The sequence below is a fragment of the Medicago sativa genome, chromosome 4, assembly GCF_051527215.1.
Source record: "Medicago sativa cultivar Bolivia chromosome 4, Bolivia_mono, whole genome shotgun sequence".
NCBI classification, from domain to species: domain Eukaryota; kingdom Viridiplantae; phylum Streptophyta; class Magnoliopsida; order Fabales; family Fabaceae; genus Medicago; species Medicago sativa.
In genome coordinates, this window is record NC_140752.1 from 72661508 (window position 1) to 72682733 (window position 21226).

Sequence of the window (21226 nt, forward strand, 5' to 3'; positions counted from 1 at the left end):
GTGTAGAGCGATTTTTTTGAATTTTTGCACCACTTTTGTTCTTTGTTAGCTTGTTGCACAAGTAATTTATTTATTTTTTCTTTGTTATTTTTTTATTCAATAGACATGAGTGAGATGGTTGACAATGTGGCGGATGACGACGTTGAACCAAAACCGGCCAAAATTGAAGCTTCCGGCGTAGGTTCTGGCGATGTTAAACCAACCGTTAATGTGAAACCCTTTAAAGTCAAAATTCCCTTTGAAGCTAACATTGGTAAAATTGAAGAAAAACCTAAACCGGTACCTATCAGTGTTGTTTGCAAGTTTGCGACACCGCCTCATTTTTTACAACAAACCTTGAAGGCATCGGCTCAAGGAAATGTCAATGTTCGTTTAGGTTGAAAGGTTTCTTTGATAAGGATACAAATGATTAGTGGATTGCAATGCTTTGTGGAATGCACAACCATGACTTGGAGGAAAAGTTACAAGGCCACCTTCTTGAGGGTAGACTTAATGCGGAGGAGAAGAAAAAAGTTATCGACATGACAAAGAGCTTGACGGTGCCTCAGAATATTCTCACCAATTTGAAGCAAAATAACAAAGAAAGTGTGACAACTATCAAGCAAGTCTACAATGTGTGAACAAGATGGCGCAAGGAGCAAAGAGGTGACATGACGGAATTGAAATACTTGATTTCGAAGTTGGAGGAGCATCAATACGTCTATTACACAAGATGCAATAGTGAGAAAACCACTCTTCAAGACGTATTTTTTGCTCATCCGGAGTCAATTAAATTGCTCAACACTTTTCCGACCGTTTTGGTCATGGACTCCACTTTCAAAATCAACAGCCACTGAATGCCGTTATTTGAGATAGTTGGTTGCACCTCTACTAAAATGACGTATCCCGTTGGTTTTGCCTTTCTTTCCACTTCCAAAGAGAAAAGATGCACGCCTTGGCACTTACTCCCGCTCACAAGCTTCATCGTGTACTTTAAAACCGTTTCGGAATATCCCATACATTTCACAAATTCCAAATATCATGAGACCTTTTGTTGAAGAAATTGTGAATGTTAAAGGGGATGGTAATTGTGGATTCCGGGTCATAGCTAGGCCCTTGGGGATGGATGAGGAAGTTCATGTATTGGTTTGTCAAGCACTTAATCATGAGTTGAGAAATCATAAGAGTGACTACAAGCCGATATATGACACGGAGGACCGTTATAAAAAAATCTTGAATGGTTTACACCCTTCAACAAGAAGAAGTGGTATTGCACCGGATGATAAATGGTTGACCACTCTGGATATGGGTCACATTATTGCTACTTGCTACAATAAAGCCATTGTTCTATTGACTTTTCCCGAAAAAGGTATATGTGAGACATATTTCCCATTCCGAAGTGTTTCACCACTTAAGCCACATTCCAACATCATGTGTCTTTGCTTAATTCCCGACCACTTTCTTCATCTTACTTTGAAAGAAGGTTGTCCGTTACCACCGAGTTGTAAGGAGTGGATGAACAACAAGATTGGTGAGGCGGAGAAATGACATTTTGATTTTTTGGATAGACAAGCCGCCTTCAATGACCTCATGTCCAAGGAGCGGAAGCCACCAAAGAAACCAACAAATGAGCACAATCCAATTATTTGAGATACTCCCACTCGGGAAAAAAAAAGAAACAAGAATTTGAAGTCATGGAAGACATGAAAGAAGAAGAAAATTTAGCACCATCACTAGATTACTTAGTGTTGGAGTAAGCCCTAATAGCCAATCTATGTTGATTGGGTTTGGCTTTGTATCATGATATTGATATAAGTATATATTGTGAATATATAATAATAAGGCATTTCTGTATTGATTTTGTTTTGTTTCAAAATAATAAAGTCCCTAGAATAGTTAGTCCGTTTAATGGAACATTAAGTATAACTTAGTTGTGAGACCCCGTTAAACATAAGGAAACTATTCTTAAAGTATTCGTAGTCAAACTTTATTGAGAAGTGGGATATCATTAAAGCATAGAGACTATTATGTGGGTAGACTGATGATCACATCTCACAGATCATGGATAAAGAGTTATCAAGTCTTCACATAGATATAAATATTAGGAGTAATATTTATATTGGATTGACCCGCCATGAGAATACTACATAGTAAAAGTTATGAAAAGTGTCATAAGATATTCTCATAGTGATAGTGGTGTATTCCACCCTTCGACCTGAAACCACTATGTACCCTAGATGTTGGAGTCGAGTGCTTTGTCACCATTCAAACGTTGTCCGTAACAGGATGACTATAAAGTTGGTTGATGGATACTCCATGAATCATGCTGAGGGACATGAGTGACCTAGATGGAATTTGCCCCTCCTACATAACAGGAGAAATGTCTACGGGCCCAATATTGAACTAGACAAGGATGACACGGTCTATGCCTTGTGTTCAATATAGACATGAGGGCAAAAGGGTAATTATACACATGATCATTATCACAGAAAGGTTTCGTCAGATCACATGACATTCTCGTCACTTGGGTAGCAGTGATGTGTTGCTAGATACCGCTCACTGTTTATAATATTAAATATGTGATTTAATATTATTGCCAACGTTATTAGAACCTATAGGGCCACACACAAAGGACAGATAGATGCGAGAAATAAATAAGTAAGACTTATTTATAAAATAAATTAGTGAGACTTATTTATAAAATAATTAGTAAGACTTATTAGTAATTAAATAATTAAATATGACTTTATTATTTAATTTATGAAAAATAGAGAAACGCGGTCCACCAAGGTACGGTGTGTTTAAGTGAAATATGATGCACCGTAAGGTACAGTGTACTTAAGTGCTTGACTTGCTGACCACACAAGTGGTTCTATAAATAGAACCCTTGTGCTGAAGCATTTATAGAACTTGTTGGTTGAAACACTTAACCTAATTCTAAAAGTTAGAAACCCTAGCCGCCGCTCTCTAACCCTTCTTCTCTCTGAATCTCCGTTGGAATTGGCTAGCACCGGTCATCGGAGAAGTTCTATTCTTGTGGACTGAGTAGAGGCATTGCTGCTTTGCTTTGCTCGTGATCAGAAATATTTCTGCTACAAAGGTTCTTCTCTTCAAGAGGTAAACACATGAATCTTAAAGTGTTTAAGTTTCTGTTTGATTTGTGATTAATGATTTAATCAAGATCCGTTTCAATGGGATTTCTTTTGCAAAGAGGATTAAAATTTTGAAAAACCCCTCTTAAAATCCCTTCACTTAAATAGGTTATAAGTTATGAGACTTTTTAGTCAGTGTTTGTCCTTTTTTGCACGATATCACATTGACGTATTTTTTGGTGTTCGGATATGTAATTTGGATATTTGTGGCCAATATGTAACTAATATTATATAAATATATGAAGTGATTTTTCTTTTTGTGGCCGGTTATGTCACGCCAATTATTGCTCGTATTTTTTTGTTTCTAATTATTCAACTATTTTTTCACTCATATTTGTTTTTCATTATATTTTGTGAAGTGAAACATGTCTGAAGATGCACAAGATCCAGTTGAACTTCATGTTCGTTATATAGCCGTGAAAAAGAGGGCTAGGTTCTTTGTAAACCCCATCGACAAGTTGGACGAGTTGAAGGCAAAACTTGACGACTTCTTTATCCATATTGGTTCAAATCAAAGAACATGTGCGGTAATAGTAAATGTGCCAGGCGTGGACTTGGGGGAGGATTAGAAAGAAGACTTTTGGAAGACCGTGTATTTTCCACAACTTGTCGAAGATGATAGCGACGTTGATTACATGTTTCGCGTGGTGGTTGAAAATAACACTTTATATCTTTACGTCTGATCCATTGAAGTGTAATATTTATTAACGTGTAATATCGTAATTCGTTTGAATTTGTGTCTGTATTGTTGAATTTTAATGAATTTGTGTTTATGTAATTTAACGATGAATTTGTGTAATTTTGACCGTTTATGTGAGATTATGTAATTTTCGAAATTTATGGACAAATTGGTGTAATTTAAATCGTTTACGTATCATTAAGTGTGATTAAGTGATTACGGGTCATTGCCGGCGAATATGTGTAATTTGGACTGTTTGGATCGTTTATGTGTGATTATGTGATTGTAAGAAAAACAATGATTTTGTGTAATTTGGATCGATTACGTGCGATTATGTGATTCTGTTGTTAAACATGCGTAATTCGGTTCAATTATAAGTGTGTAAAGATTACGGGTCATTAATGACATTGTTTGCATTGAATGCACATCAGTACACCATTAAATGATGTACTGATATATCAGTAGGCGTGAGTTAACTCACGCAGGTCTTAATACTCAGCGTGAGTTAACTCACATAGTGTTTTACATTTGCATGACATAAATCACGCTGCGTGAGTTAACTAAGGCAGGATTAACACTTGCGTATGTTAACTTACGCAGGGGTATTTTGGACATTTTGTTTAGGTGGGAGCAAAACTTGTTAGGAGAAGAGCAAAATTCAAATAGGGAAATGTTAACTAGTGCCCCCGGGGCACTGGTTAAGGGCTTTAAATAATACCTTTTTTTTTTATCAAAGTTTGTATAATCAGGGCATTGGAAATTGAAAACTTTTAGGGAAATGTTAACGAGTGTCCCTGGGGCACTCTTTAAGCATCCTAAAATTAGTAATTATTCTTTTAAAAAGTCAACTGTTACAATTTCCAATGCATTCAATATACAACTTTTCATTAAAAACTTGCTATTTAAAGTGCTTAAAGAGTACCCCGGGAGCACTCGTTAACAAGACCCTTTTAAATACTATTTTTTTGAAGGAAGCAAAATTCAAATACTATTGGAACACTAACTTGTGACAACAAAAAGACACTTGGGCATGCCCTTAAAAAAGACACTTGGATACGGTTCATTGTTAAAAATGATTTTTTTTCTTTAAAAAAAACATTTTCAATTTTTCATATAGAGGAGGATTTTTGTTATTAACCAATTTTACAATTTCATTAACTACAAAAATTTACATTTTTACTACAAATATGGTTAACAAGATTTTTGCATTGAAAATTATGTAATTTATGACTTTGACAAACATTTGACTTACTTTAAGATTTAATTTCTTTTTTTAGATACTTAAACTATGTCATTAAGATAGTACTATACTACATGCTAACATGATCTTTTTTTAAAGGAACTAATTAAGGAATTATAAAAAGAAATATATTTTTTGAAAATTATGTATTTTATTTTTTGAAACTTGAAAAAGTGTTGCTTTTAATGTTAAATCATTTCTTTTCATTTTTAGTTGCTTAACTAGGGGTAAAGATCCTCTCCATTTGACAAAATAAATGGAGTATGCAATTTGGAGAGAGACAGACGCATAAAATAAATAACGAGATCTATCATTAATTGGATCCCGTTATCATTAATTATTTTTTACTTTTTTCAAAAAAAATTGTATCTTCAAAAACACAGGACCATTTTTAAATTTAAATATAAAAAAACATCGTATTCATGTGTCTTATATGTTGTTCTAATAGCAAACGTGAGGATACAAATTAAATTACAAATAGAGAACAAGACGACGACACGGAAAGTGTAATCATGAGTCTTTCAACGTTCCACTTCGACGACTCGAATATAGTACGTTACATTGCAATATGTTTATTTCAGAACATGACGTTTCCAAAATGACGTTTATGATTTCGCTTTTGCTTTCACCAAAAGCTAATTATTAACTATATATTGTTTTCATCACTATTCACTCCCAATCTCACTCCACTTCTTTAATTATTCCTTCCTTTCCTTCCTATATATATATATATGGACCTACATGCACACCACACAAAAAATTCACAAACATTTCAATCCTATTCTTAACCTACCTACATAGCTATATCCCCTAGCTAGTTCATCTTAGAAATTACTTAAAAAGGGAAAACTAAGATTAGTTTATTAATACTAATATTTATATCTAATTATGGATCAAATTGGAAGTGATCAACCTTCTAGCTCTAATACAACCAAAGTTGAAAGAAGGCTGGTTGAGAAAAACAGAAGAAATCAGATGAAGATCCTCTACTCCAAACTCAACTCTCTTCTCCCTAACTATAACCCCAAGGTTCTAATTTCTTTCTTTATATAGATGTAAAAGTTAGTTACAATACTAGTTAGCTACAATGGTTTTGTCACAAAAAAAAAAGTTAGTTACAATGGTTATTAGTAGTTTTCTTTGTTTGATGTAATTTTTTATAATTCAGGAATTACCGTTGGCGCTACCGGATCAAGTAGATGAGGCGATAAACTACATAAAAAGTTTAGAGGCAAATGTTGAGATGGCTAAGGAGAAGAAAGAAAGGTTATTAGCAGTAAAGAAGAAAAGATCACGTGAATATTGCTTAGGTCTACCAAAATCACCATGTTTTGAAATTCAAGAAATTGGTTCTTCTCTACAAATCATTCTCACGTGTGGGTTTGATAACCAATTCATTTTCTATGAAATCATTCGTGTGTTACATGAAGAGAATGTAGACATAAGGAGTGTCAATTCCTCTAAGGTTGGAGATAATTCACTCCTTCATGTTGTTCATGCTGAGGTATATATCTAAATCAATATTTGTTACTTAATTAATTGAACTTTCTTTAATTTTATGAAATTTAATTACCTAGTAATTGCTCTCTCTTTATGCAGATTCCTCCATCTTGTTTTCAATTTGGAGCGACGAAAGTGAGTGAGAGATTGAAAAGGTTTGTGTATGGATCTTCCAGTGATGTGGAAATACAGCCTGAGTTGTGGGATTTTGAAATTGGAACTGATCATAATATGTGGGGTTTCTAGTTAGGTCTATCTTAATATATAGGGTTTCCAAAAGTTTTGTAAAATTAGCTTATGATGATGAAGTCAATGCAATTGCAACTTCTCAATGCTTCAAATAATTAAAAATCTAAAGTTGTGATTGATTGTCGGTGTAAAATAATTTTACATTGAAGTTATATACGGCCTTTAATCTCTTAGCTTAATATATATCACATAAGAATTATGCTAGATTAAGGATCCTGATAAGTTAATCGTCTTGTACTTCCCCTTAATTGGCTTTCTTCAATGCTCAAGTTGGATTACTTTGGGAAAGTGATTGTTATTCAAATGAACAGTTGATTTTGGACAAAATTCAAATCTGCAAACTTCTCTCATATATAACTGCTTAATTTTTGGATTTTTTTTTGAAATTTTGTAAGCGATTATATAGCTGACAGGATAAGATCAATGTTCATTCCTTTTGTTGAAATCGATGTTCTTTCAATACCTTAGACAACCATCTTTTTTATTCATACTCCATAGAAAAAAATTGTCTTATAGCTTGAATTTCACTACTCACTTTTGTTGGTTGAGTTATATTATTTGCAAATGATTAGAGAAATAGGCTGTCTTTCCCCTTTTTTTTTTTTTTTTTGAGGGGAGGCTGTCTTACCTATTAACGTATATAAATAGATAAATAATTTTTTTACATGAATATATCATGTAGTGCAAAATTTTAAGATAAGATATGGGGAATACTTGGTAAAAAAATAAACAAAATTGCGGCATACTTTTTTTTTTTTTTGAGATTTTCATTTTAATATCAAAAGTATTTTTTTTAATCTATAGATTGAGGGATAGATATAACTATTTTTTTTAATGTTTCTTTTGATTTTTTTGATAATGATATATTGACATGGTAATATATTGGTCCTTACCTCTTGTACTTAATCTAGTTATATATGATTCTTTTACTTATTTATTTATAAGCAAAATGAATTAATGAAAATATTAGGGGTATTGTACTTAATTGTTATATTATAACTCTTTTACTTTTTTTTATTAAAAAGAAAAATGAATGAATGAGATCATATCAGGGTATCATTGATATGATCTCATTCAATGAGATCATATCAGGGTACTCTACCAACACACGTTGGCTCAGTTGGTAAGGAACGGGCCACTTCCTTGCAGAAGGTTGTGTGTTCGATTCCCTCTGCCGATGTGAGGGCAGTGTTGGTGGGTGATCTGTAAGTACCTCTATAAGTGCCCTTTGGGCCCTGAGGCGTGCCCTGACCCTGGTGGTGACCGGAGCCGAACCCACCTAAACTTTTTTTATGTAACCAAAAAAAAAATTAGGGTACTCTAAACCCATTGCAATGTTAGTTCTCATACGCTTCAAAGTTTCAAGACAAGTTAAAAGACTATTCCACCAATCTGAAAAAGATTTGGTTTTCTACTCCTACCTTTCCTACAAATAAACCAAGATCAAGGTATTTGATGTTATCAACCTCCTCCGCAAGATTTGCCACCTTTCCATTGAATATAATTTTATTTCTCTCCAACCAAATGCATCAAGTAGTTCTTGCCTTTTACATGTTAAAAACTATCAGAGTTATTATTTATTAAACTTTTTGCATAAGTTAATTAGAAAAATGTTTGGTGGACACCTCATATGAATGTATACACATCGAGACAGAAAGAGTTGGAGAAAGTGATGCGGTAGGAATAGAGACAAAATAAGATAGTGAATGAATGTTGGAGAATATTGACCGTTGAAATATCATGTTTGCCTTAATCATTTGCGTGAAAAATCATATTTGATTCACCAGGTCATGTTTTATATCATGGTTCCCCAAAACTTAATAATAGTATGGTGTAACCTTGGATCCATGTTCCTTTTAACTTGTTTGATCTTGAAAAGAACGTGTCTATATGTAATTCACATCAACTATTGCAATGATAGGTTCTTCAGAAAATCAAGCTGAGGCTAGATAGTCTCTGATTCCTCTCTTGGTAGTCAGAGCCCGGCCGAAGTTTTGGTCTGAAGCATATTGCTATAATGCTATGCCAAAATCATCAAAACAATTAGAACTATGATGTAGTAGTACTCTTAGTTTAGGTAAGCTAAACAATTGAAAAATGAATAGACAAATTAATCATCAAAATTGTAAGCAATTGTAAAAATAGTTTCTGAATTTTGCAAATTAGCAAATACATAAATTGTTCTTTCATTAACTTATGTCGATAAAAATTATAACATGACACATAAAATAAGCATGCAGGTCATCATCGGGGCGGATCCACCATAAGGAATGGTGTGGCAGCTGCCACACCAGATTATTGCCCAATATATATATATATATATATATATATATATATATATATATATATATATATATATATATTAGGAAAATGCTAACAAGTGCCCTAAGGGCATTGTTTAAGGAACCCACAAAAATAAACTATGTCACAAGTCCAACACATGTTAAAGTCATAACCGTACAATTTCCAATGCAAAAGTTGCTACTTTTAGATGCTTAAACAATGCCCTTAGGGCACTTGTTAGCATTTTCGGGTCTTGCTAACAAGTGCCCTAATGCCCTTAGGGCACTTGTTAGCAAGACCCTATTTTTTAATATAGGAGACTGAAAAACTAATATATATCATATAATTTGTTAAAGTTCCACAATTCATTGCATGGCCCAGTGGTAGATTGTCCTTCATCCCGAGGCATGTCCATGGTTCAACTCCTAGCAACTAAAGAGTGTTATGGATGGGATGGGATTCAAACCTAAGACATAGAGGTGAAACAGACTGTCCTAGCCATTTTGTTGTTATGTTTTATTTTTTGTTTCTAAGACATAGAGGTGAAACAGACTGTCTTAGCCATTTTGCTGTTATGTTTTATTTTTTGTTTCATTTTCGCATTACTAATATATATATCATATCATATATCATCAGGGGCGGACCTGAGCAGGGCAGGGTGTGGCAATAGCCACACCAGCCCAGGCCCAAAACTTTTTTTTTTCTTTCATACAAAGCCTATCTTAAGTAATATATACTCTCTGTTTCGTAAATAAACAATTGTACACCTTTGGCCTGGTGGCGTGGGTTTTGAGTTTTTGAGTACAATGTCCCTGGTTCAACTCTCAAATCTCAAATTCTGCATTTGTACTTAATTTTGTTTTGGTTCTGCATTTGTTCTTAATTTTTTAAAGTTCAACTCTCCTTTTCAATTTTAAATTCTGCATTTGTTCTTAATTTTGTTTTGGTTCTGCATTTGTTCTTAATTTTTTAAAGTTCAACTCTCCTTTTCAATTTTTTTAATTTTGTCAGATAATAATATAAACAACATAAATTATATATATATATATATATATATATATATATATATATATTATGATTTTGCAACTTATGTCATGCATTATCTAATCTATAAAAAAATATGAAGGGAAGACCCATTTTTGGATTGAGATTTTTTTACTCCGAATTTAAGAATCATTTATATTATTTTATCATTTTTATGATGTCATTTAAATTATAATTAAAAAGTTAAATTCACTAAAATATAAACAACTTTACTACACAAGAAACAAAATGATTGACGATTTGTTACGATGAATACAAATGTTATTATGTATAATTTATTTCGTCAAAATTTTAGTCTTACTTCTTTAAAAAATAAAAAATTAGCCCCACTAATAATATAATCCCAGATCCGCCCCTGTATATCATACACTAAATAATTTCTTTTATAATTTTGCACACCAAACCATCATGTCTAGGTCCGCCTCTAGTCACCATACATAACTTTTATTTGCCTTCAATTAGATAAACAATGAGATTGATCTTTAAATTAATCGGTCTTTACTCCGCATATTGAATTTTTAAAACATGTTAACATTCCACTTGAATCTCCCTTAAAAAAAAATTCCACTTGAATCTCACATCAATGCCACATTTTTTTTTTGTCAACAGCACATCATCAGGTCTAAATTGCCTATAAAATTTACAAATTATGAATCTTCTAAAGTATACTTTTTATTTTAATCGTTATAAACTCTATATTAGTTCTTCATCTCCACATCATCACTGCCAATCAACGGACAATGCTCATGAGAATGTGACATGAATTTGGGATTTACGTGTAAAGCTATACATTATTTAAGGCGTTACGACGTTATTGCCTCTAACAACAAAAATTGATAGAAGAAAGTTGAAAAACTTAGCAGACACTCTTCTTTTCTCTTTTCCTCTCTAACCTTCACTTCTTCTGTATCCATTAATAATGGGTAGTTTAGGACCAATGTTTGCCCATAAAGTACCTATCTAAATCGTTTTTCTTCCCTTTTAAATGATTTTCGCATATATTTAGTTTTTCTTCCGTGATTTCGTCGTCTTAGAGACATTGTTTTATTTGTTTGTCGTTGTAGTGTTATTTTCATTTTTTATCTTTTGTGTTGTTTGTTCGTTTAACTTCATTCCGATGTTGGAGATTAAACAAACGACATTGGTGTCTTCAACGTTAATTTACAAATACGGTGACAAGAGCATTCCAAACACGTTAATATCCTCATATACGTAGGTTTTGTCATATTCGTATTCATTTTCCGTTTGTATGCTATTAACCTGTGATGTTGTGAGTTTGTTCGTAAATTTATCATTTTTTGTTTTAGCCGTCTTTAATTTTTATTTTTCTCTATGGATAAATTCTACTGTTCTGAATGAATGCATATCTTTTTTTTGTAAATTTATCCACCAATTCATAAAACAAGAAACTACTTTGACCAATATTTACAATTTTGAAAACTTGCCTATTATTCAGTCTAAACATTTGGCAGTAATCGTAGACTATTATTTATTTATTTTGAACAAGAATCGTAGACTAATATTGATTTTGGTTTTGCTTCTTTAGCTATGAAGTGTAGAAATTTTAATGATATTGTATGCAAGGACGACTTACATGGACTTCGAAAATTCATATATCTTCAATATGATTATGGGAAAAATGTTCGATGAAGAGCGAAAAACAAAGAATTATAGTATTGACTTGTGAAGTCTAGCCCATAGAAAAAGCAAAAGTAAAAAATAAAAAAATAAAAAATTGTTAGAGTGGTAACGATAAAGGGATTAAAGGCAAAGGAAAAAACAGGTAAATGAGGACATGGAATAAAGACCTACATTGCAATATTTTATTAGTCTTGGTGCTTTACATTATTTTAATAATAATTGTATAGATTTGTTGGCTGCTTTAAATTATGTGCTTTCATAAATTCCATAAGCAGAAAACTTTGAAAATTGAAGGATGTTCAGCATATTTCCGTATTACGGTTGGTATGTCAGAATCATAGTGGATCACTGCGATTTTGACATAGTCATCGTCATACAAAACAAACACTTAAATCTGAAACTATTGGATCCATTAGTGCTGGCAGTGCTGCAAGTGTGCAAACCAATTGCAAGAAATCTGAAACAAAGGCATTGAACACCGTTGGGTAGATTTTACTATTAAATCCTTTTTTTTTATAAGGACCGTTGCTCTATGCATCTGTTGAATTACTCAACCTCTAAAATAAGTCGACCGAAAGATGGAAGATAGTATCCAATGGAAAAAAAAAAACCAATGGATCGTATCTCCTAGTATATTTGATGTGGTCGGAAGTTACAATGTCATAAATGGAGAGGATTTTGAGCCATATTGAAGGGCACATGGATCAATTCTCGTGGGTAAGAAGGTTGTGCTAGAAAACTGGTGATGGTGGATGTAAATTACAATTTTGATAATGTTTAAAAGCAAATGTTAAAGAGTGCTCTTAGGACATTGGTTAAGAGGATAAAAATATAAATATTGCATTAGAAAATGATGAAAAGTGTTGAAATTAATTTTTTAAAAGTTAAAATATTGTTGAATCCAATACAAACTTACTATTACTTTTAATTTCCTTAACAAGGGCCCTTAGGTAAGGGCACTTGTTAACATAATCCATGTTTAAAAGATTCTGTTGTTCGTATTTCTCTTAGCATGAAGAAATTCTAAGAAAATTGCTCTTTACGTACCTAGTGTTTATAGCTCTTTGGTTCCCTAGGACATGGCCAGTATTATGGTCAAGGCAGCCCCAGCTGCTAATTTCCCCCATAATTTTTTTTTTTTGTACCTTAGGATTAGCTTTTTTTTAATCTTGTTTCTGAATTAGATTATGAGGTTATAGATAGCAAAATCAGGATAAAGTAGCATTTTGCTGTGAAAAAGTCTGCGGCCACCATTCATTATTTGTACAAGACACCTTATTGATAGCAAATGCGAAATTCACATTCAGAATTTCTTTTGATGTTATCTTCTGGTTGGGGTAGATTCTATTGATGTTTTTCATTCTTCAGCTCTATAATTCTAAATAAATTATGCTTTTGGTTTCAATTTACCTAATTATAATGCAACCAATGCATTCCATATTCAAAGCCGACCAATGTTCATGATCAGATTCAGCTTTATAGAGTTGAACAGTGCTCCCTCCGTTTTAAAATGAATGTCGTTTAAGGTTTTTACACACATATTAAGAAATGTATTGATTAAAAGAAAGAGAGATGTTATTTTACCAAATTATCTTAATCAACTATTGATTTGTTTTTCATTAAAGAAAAAATAATACTTTAGAAACAGTGTATATAATATTAATTGAAGGGTACAACTGAAAAAAAAAGTTATTATTGCATTGGAAACTAAAAGTGACATTCATTTTGAAACAATATTTTTTTTTTGGAAAATGTTAAATTGTGCCCTTAAGGCATAAGCTAAGAAACTAAAAGTAGAATTATTTTTTTGGAAATTTTGTATTCAATATTATAAAAGTTTAAATATTTATACTTTCAATATAAAATTTATTACTTATTTCTTTTTATAGATCCTTAACTTGTGCTCTTAGGGCACAAATTAACAAGTACATTTTTTTTCTTTTAAAACGACATTCATTTTGAAATGGAGGGAGTAATTAACTACCACTTCATATTTATGGGTGAGTTCGAACGGTTACTAACTATTGCCCACGAATAGATGACAATTAACAATTGTTCAGAAGTAAACAAAAGTTGTGAATTCAAGGTGTTGGTGAGCAAAAACACTAGGTGTCTAAATAGCAAATATTTAAATTCTAATTGTGTATGTTGACCCTAATGACTTCCAATATTATAGCATTTCCATGTTACACAGGATTTTGCATCTACTGTTTATTGAACATGATGAAATTTTATATAATTTGATAACTTCAAAATACAAATAATTGTTAAAAAAATGTCTTTGTTATGTAGAGTCCAAAATTTCATAGGTGTTTCATTCATATTTTCAGCCTCCAATAAAAATATTCTTTTCATTATTTCTATCAATTCCCCATTTCTCTTCCCTGTTACTAACATAATGCCAGATTGTCTAGCTCAGTTATAAACTGTTTTTCTTTCTGTTTGTTGACTACATTGTAAGACCAAGTGAGCAACACAAGTTGGCTATCTTCACCAAGTTCTAATAATCAAGAGTATGGATGGGATACATAATGGTCCTGTTGGCTACCCATATCAAAACTTTTTTGTAGCATAATATCTCAATGTAACGTTCGTCATGATATAAGATTAAACGCACAGCTGTGACTGAAGTGACAGAAGAATAACAAGACGGTTAAAGTAGAAAAGTCCCACCTTTGAAGCTGTGTTCTAGGTGAAATTTCTTTAGATCTTTCAGTATCCAAATCTAAATGAATAGAATAAGAGTGAGATCACAATAGTCGATGGACCTGTGTTATTTATAATTTATACTGTTCATTTAGCATAGAATGCAATGAATTGAGTCCCATCATTTACTTGTGAAAAAGAAATGAGGACAATATGTAAAACTTACAAACTGATGCATAAAATTAAAACAAAAAAATTGCCTGATCATATTTCTGAATGCCCACTTAAATTACAATCTCAATAACCAGCTATTTAAGCTGAAACCTAACTTTCGAAGAAATAAAAGAAAGCTTAATCATTATTTCTGCCCGCATTTCTGATACGCCCGAAATGTTGCATATTATGAGTGTAACCAGTTGGTACAAGCTATCAGGTTCTGTCACCAAGGTAACCAACTCCAACTAACTAGATTAACATACTCCAATAAATGCCACATCTGAATACGCAGAGACCAGTCAAATAAGCAATGCTTCCCATTCAAGTGTTTCACCGGCAAACATGGGAATAATATCTCCAAATGGAAACGATAGACACTCGGGTACTCTCCAAGGAGATTTCCTCAGTTTAATCTTTGACTTGTTTCTGGGGATACCATAGAAGTCAGGTCCATTAAAGCTTGTAAAAGCTTCCAGCTTGTCAAGTGCACCAGCCTAAACACCGGCAACAATTTCACAAGACATTAAGATTAAATTTGACAACTTTCAGAGCAAAATATGAGTCTTTGCATCAAAAGACATACCATCCATACTCAAATAAGCAGTTTATCATATCTTAAAACACACATCAGAGAATTGTTAGGTATCAAGAGAAACCTCTCTATTAGTCGGAACAAAACACTTAACCAGTTCACTGAACTGTTATGGCGGTTTGGTTTGGAACAACATTATCAACAGTTCAGTTCAGTCTTGAGCCAAGGATTCCACCAAAAGCTAGATTAAGATTTTTTTTTTTTTAGCTAGATTAAGCTAGATTTGTTGGAATAGCTATTCACCAGTTCAGTTCAGTCTTGTACCAACTGGTGAATAGCTTGTACCAACTGGTGAATAGCTAGATTAAGATTTGTTTTTTTTTTTAGAACTAGAGAAAGCTCAAGTTTGAGGGGAGATTAGCTCCTCTATGTAACTTTTTCCTTTCATCAAACAAATTCACTGGTGAATAATATTGTTTCTCTTTAATTGGAAAATCAACCATTGATAGGTTCCTAACAGAGATGCATGTGAATAATTACCAAAACACTATTATTACTATTTGACATCACTAACACGTTTAACATATGAGATACTTGCTTATTCTGCAAACCTTTTGGAAATAATATTTTAACGAAGAGTGCTATGGACACTCTCTTTCTAACACACTCTCTAATACCCACTCTCTTATTGGGTGAAAACCATGTGGGTCTCACACTTTGGAAATGGCTCCCACATAAAGTGGTGAGATCCACATGGGTTCCACCCAATAAAAGAGTGAGTGATAGAGAAAGTGTTCATAGCATTTCTCTATTTTAATTTCTATTACAAAAGAATAATTCAAATTAATCTTCAAAGAAACTCAAACATGTTGCAATTAAATCCCTCTGAAACCTACCCATATGCACATTTGTGAAATTAATAAGCAAATGCAACATTGACCTACGTAATCTAATATAAACTTGTAAGAATGTTACCTCTTCAAAAACCTTGGCATATAGTGATAGAGCAACCGGGGAGTTGTAGATGCCAGCACATCCACAAGCAGATTCCTTTTTACGCCTATCATGTGGAGCACTATCAGTTCCAAGGAAAAATCGTCTACTTCCACTAGTGATAGCTGAAACAATAGCCTGTCCTAAATAAGGGACAAAAGGAATTCATGGTTAGATAACCAAGAGATGCGGTTTTGTCTAAAAGAATATCATTGTTCACTAATAACATTTTCTCAACCAAACTTAAGAATTAGCACAGCCTATAAAGTCTGAAACTCTTCAATAGGACTGTGTACTCTCTGCAACAACATTAAAATTTATAAAAGTATAACGATGTTCAAACTTCGAATGCCATAAAATGCACTGAAGACATTTATCTCCTTCATCATGCAAGTCAGATCAATAAAAAATCTGATAAATTTACTGAAGACAATGTCCACCACAAGAATATTATAAAATCCGTACTTTTTAAATCATTACTCCCTTCGGTCACTATTATAAACAAATTCTTTTTCAGGTTCGTTAAATAACCAATGTATCTGGTGTATATTATAAACCAGATACATCAATCATTCAATGAATCTGAAAAAAGGAATATTTGCGTATAATAGTGACCAGAAGAAGTAGTTCAATTCTTTCATTCTTTTGACAACCATTGTTTGAAAATCTAAACCAAAAAACTCTCTTAACTCTAAAAGATGTTGAAACTCTGAAAAGTAACATACTGTGGATCTCTCTTTTAAGCACGGGAAGACAGTAATTGTGAGGCTGCAAGCCACCTTGGAACAAAGCATTGCGATTGAGAAGAATATGCTGAGGTGTAACTGTTGCTGCTACATAACCTTACAAAAATAGCAAATTATCAGGATGATTTTACAACTGCGGTACAGTACAATAAATTGGCAAAAAAACTATCCCAAGTAATTTACTACAATACCTTCTTTGCAAGACTCTACAAATTTAACAGCATCCATGGTAGTAATATGCTCCATCACAACCTTCAATTGCGGAAGCCTTCGAATTAAAGGCTCTAAAATTGTTTCAATAAAGACCTTTTCCCGGTCAAAAATATCAACTTCTGGATTTGTAACCTCTCCGTGAACCTGTCATGTATACTGATTCACTGATAAGAAAGTATAGTGAATTTTTTTGAGAATTTTATATATTATATACACATACAAAACATGCATAAAGAAGGAAATGTGTCAATGGACCACACTTGGCTTGCCATAGGAACCACTTGGCTCATTGTCAACTATTGAAGAAGTGTTTGTAGATAATTTCATTGTGGACGAGTTCTGAATTTGATATCCAAAAACATAATTCTATTACAAAGGTTTAACGATTATTACATGAACAATTTAACTTACGATATAAGAAATTAGAAATTAGAATCTAGCATCTTCAATCAGAAAAAACATGACACCATAGAGCATGAAATACATTTTTATGCAACAGTATAATGGTCTCTTTTGATTAGATTATTTGATTTTATCTACAGGCATAAGCACTTGTGAGACAGATTGAGAGAGCTTATGAGAACAGCTTATGGCATGTCCGTAAGCTTTTTTCAGCATATTTCCATAATCTCTCTAAGGTAGCTTATGAAAACAACTTATAGCTTATATGAAAACAATTTAATTTATTTTCTTTTGTTATAGAACTACCATATACATAAGCAGTTATATTTAATTAAGTTAATTGTCCAAACGGGGCTTTAGAACATTAAATATAGTTCCTCCCACAAAAAAAGAAACAAAAAATTGGGGAAGGGACATCTTAAACATAAAGAAAGAAACACAACAGAGACAATAAAAGTAAACAAATTACCAATAATGGCAAACCTTGCTCAACCATTTCCTCAAGAACAGAATAACAATTTCCAAAAAGATCTGTAACACCATCTTGTGAGTTTGTTGTAGCTCCAGCAGGATACAACTTCACACCATAAACAAATCCACTTTTTTCTGTCAATGCAAATAGCAGCAACATCAAGTTGTGTAGTAGTTTATTGGATGAACATAACATATACACAAAATAAATCCTAAATAAAAATAATTTAAATTTGACTTAAAGCAAAACTCATATATTCAAAATAGAGACAAAAATTAAATTAAAATTTGAGGGTAATATTTCTTAAATTTGTGTGATTAGACTACTCACTTGCAAGTTGAATCTCATTCGGAGTTGTAGCATCAGTGAGATAAAGTGTCATGAGAGGAGTGAAATTGGAAGTTTTAGGTATTGCTTTCAAAATAGATTCTCGATAAGAAATAGCAGAAGATGTGGTAGTGATAGGTGGTTTCAAATTGGGCATGATAATAGCCCTTCCAAAATGCTTTGCACTGTGAGGGGTTACAGCTTCAAGAAGAGCACCGTCGCGAAGATGAAGATGAAAATCATCAGGTTGTGCAATTGTTAGCTCCATTCTTTCTGTCTCTGCTGTTGCTTTCGACGGCAGTTGAAGCTTCTCTGTCGGCCTTGCTCAACTCTGCAGCGTTGTCAGAGACTCTATCGCAACCTTTTTTTACGAAAACAGGGTGCCGATGGTGAACCCTCTGCAGCACACACTATATAGATAAAAAAAAAAACGAGGTTAAGGAAGAATGGAGGCTTAAATCTGACCCAGTTTAGGGGTCTGCAAAAAAACTGGTTCTCCTGAACTGTTTTACAAAATCCGGTGAACCTAACTTAAAGCCCACCCAGCCCAATTTCATTAAATCCAAAAAAAAACTGTACCCATTTTAAAAAACCAAAAGTTAACCTAATTTCTCCAATTGCAGTCGCGACTCAACGTATGGCTTCATTATTCAGCTTCCGCCATTCCTAATTTCCATCATTCATTTCTCATATTACTTTCCAAATTCACACGATTTCTATGAATTTCACATTTCTCAGAGGTTTCTCACGAAATTACAAGAAAATTACCATCGAAATTGTTCATCCTAATGGTGTTAGAAGCAATAAGCTTATATGCAACACTGCCCCAATTACCACTACCAATAACAGTGACTTTGGATCTGTTTGTAACATCATTAACACTGTTCAAACCATTGTTTTGGGACGCAATTTCTCCTCCTTGGATTTCCAATGCTGGAGCCATGACAGAACAGAGAAAGAATTGAAGAATGCAATGAATGGAACAGAAAAACAATGAAGAAGAAGAAGAAGAAGAAGAAGAAGAAGAAGAAGAAGAATGGAAGCTATGGCGAAAAGGAATAGAAAAGGGTCATTGAGGGTGGAGAAGACAGTCACAAGTTTGGTGAGAAACTATGTTTATGTTTATCTGAGAAATGTAAAACCAATCTAGGAAAAACTAGTATTTTATGCTAATCCACATATGAACCGTTCTTTTTTAAGATAAACTTTAAACCAGATTTGAACCAGATTGGAACCATTTCACAATAAAAACCGGTTTTCTTTTAATATGGTTTGGTTAACTAAACTACATTTTTAAAGTGGATTGGTTCACATATGTGGTTAACCACGAACACCCTTAGTCCCAGTTAACCACACAAAAGTGTAGGAATCAGCCCCAACAGGTATTGCAAACGAACAACCTACAACAGAAGTGGTCTATAAGACTATAACACCCTGATATAATTTTCTAAAATATTATACAGAATATTAAAATCTGATATTGGATACTTACAAAAAAAATGACTCGGGTTACAGGGTAAATTAAGTTCTTGCCTTACATAAATGCAAGATTCAATTCTCAGGGTACACATGAAGTCAAAATTCATTCATTACATAAAAAAAAAAAAATCCAGAAAGAAAGTCTTGAACCCATTTTTCAAGAATAAAACCTTGAGCTGCAGCAACTGTCACCTGTCTATCTGAAACTAAAATAAAATGGAACGGGATGAAACTAAGTCTCAGCAGATTCCCTAACTACAACCATAATATCAGTCACTAACTAACTATAATATTCCCTGTTCAGTTAGTCCATAATCACTAACCAATTGTTTGTGTGATCTCTAACAACCATCTACATAACCTTGTATTTGTTAATTAACCACCAATACCGTTCAACAATTACAATTCAATAATAATAAATCTTGAACAGAAAGTAAAGGTGGAACACACATAGATCATCTTGGCCGTTTTAGCTGTTGTATATACTATTGAGTGTGAGGGTACCCAATATTATTTACCTGTCGGTAAAGCATTAGATATAATAAAACGATACTTTACCGGAGCTGAACCTCACAATTTCATATTTTGGTTTAACATTCATACTTCCAATTGTACAAAATATAGGTATATACTTATGTATGACATCATTAATAAATTATGCTCTTATTTCAAAGAATCCTATACTTAGTAGTACAAACTATAAACGAGACTAGTTACTAACTGAAATTCTTTTTGAAACCTAGTAGAAATAAGTTTGTTTAAAGTAGATAGCAGGACACCTTATAATTGATGGGCAAGTAGAAAAACAATCAGAAGCAAAGTCAGAAACAACTTGCCTGTGTATTCATGAAATAAAACAAATATCTTAACACAAAAGAACTTATGCCTAATTAGTTCTGACTTGAAAAGATTGTAATATATTCAAAGCACAAACCAATCAAGTGCAATCCGAATTGCACAGTAAATCATCGAACATAACTAATTATTATCTAATAACTAGGTATAGGTATGGTGTTTTTTCCAATTCTGCCTAGATGCCCCTAATTATCTTCTCCCAATTATTCTTGGTTAAACTATCTATATTTCTAATTAATCTTCTTCACATCACATCGTTGATTAGAATTTGGATTGTTACAATAACCAAACCTAAAAGGTAAAACCAGAAGCAAAAACACACACACACACACACACACCACAAGCACAACCTAGCGAAAACCAGAAGCTGATTATGTAAAAGCTAATAGTGATGCGAATTGATACATGGGGATTAGGGAGGGGCAGTAGTTCGAGACTCACAGGGTCAAGTAAGTCTTAGCATCTGCTACTTGGAAGAAGGATGGCTTCGAAGATCCGGTAACAGCTGAGGCGTATGAAGATAATGTTGCTTGTTTTCGAGAGTGAGTGAGTGTGACAAACTCGTAAAAACGGTGAAT

At 33.0% G+C, this 21226-nt stretch overlaps 3 protein-coding genes across 7 annotated transcripts; 2 read left to right on the forward strand and 1 right to left on the reverse strand.

The window, feature by feature from the left end:
* The first annotated feature begins 1020 nt into the window (after nucleotides 1-1020).
* LOC146931610 (uncharacterized) lies at nucleotides 1021-1527 on the forward strand. Its single transcript, XM_085707674.1, has one exon. The coding sequence runs from the start codon at nucleotides 1021-1023 to the stop codon at nucleotides 1525-1527; it is 507 nt and encodes a 168-aa protein (XP_085563800.1).
* A 4266-nt stretch (nucleotides 1528-5793) lies between these two features.
* Nucleotides 5794-7087, forward strand: LOC146931611 (transcription factor bHLH162-like). Its single transcript, XM_085703114.1, has 3 exons — nucleotides 5794-6079; nucleotides 6219-6554; nucleotides 6650-7087. The coding sequence occupies exons 1-3, from the start codon at nucleotides 5939-5941 to the stop codon at nucleotides 6794-6796; spliced, it is 624 nt and encodes a 207-aa protein (XP_085559240.1). The 5' UTR covers nucleotides 5794-5938; the 3' UTR covers nucleotides 6797-7087.
* Nucleotides 7088-14512: 7425 nt separating this feature from the next.
* PYR4 (pyrimidin 4) lies at nucleotides 14513-21226 on the reverse strand. Of its 5 annotated transcripts, none has more exons than XM_085703119.1 (7): nucleotides 21090-21226; nucleotides 18318-18712; nucleotides 17985-18121; nucleotides 17092-17257; nucleotides 16880-16996; nucleotides 16137-16297; nucleotides 14513-15123 (listed from the first exon to the last, which is right to left on the reverse strand). In XM_085703119.1, exons 2-7 carry the CDS (start codon nucleotides 18580-18582, stop codon nucleotides 14929-14931), a joined length of 1041 nt encoding a protein of 346 aa, XP_085559245.1. In that variant the 5' UTR covers nucleotides 18583-18712; nucleotides 21090-21226; the 3' UTR covers nucleotides 14513-14928. The 5 variants fall into 5 exon arrangements, with proteins under 5 accessions (XP_085559245.1, XP_085559241.1, XP_085559246.1 ...); XM_085703115.1 differs by having other exon boundaries at nucleotides 18318-18724; XM_085703120.1 differs by having other exon boundaries at nucleotides 21054-21226.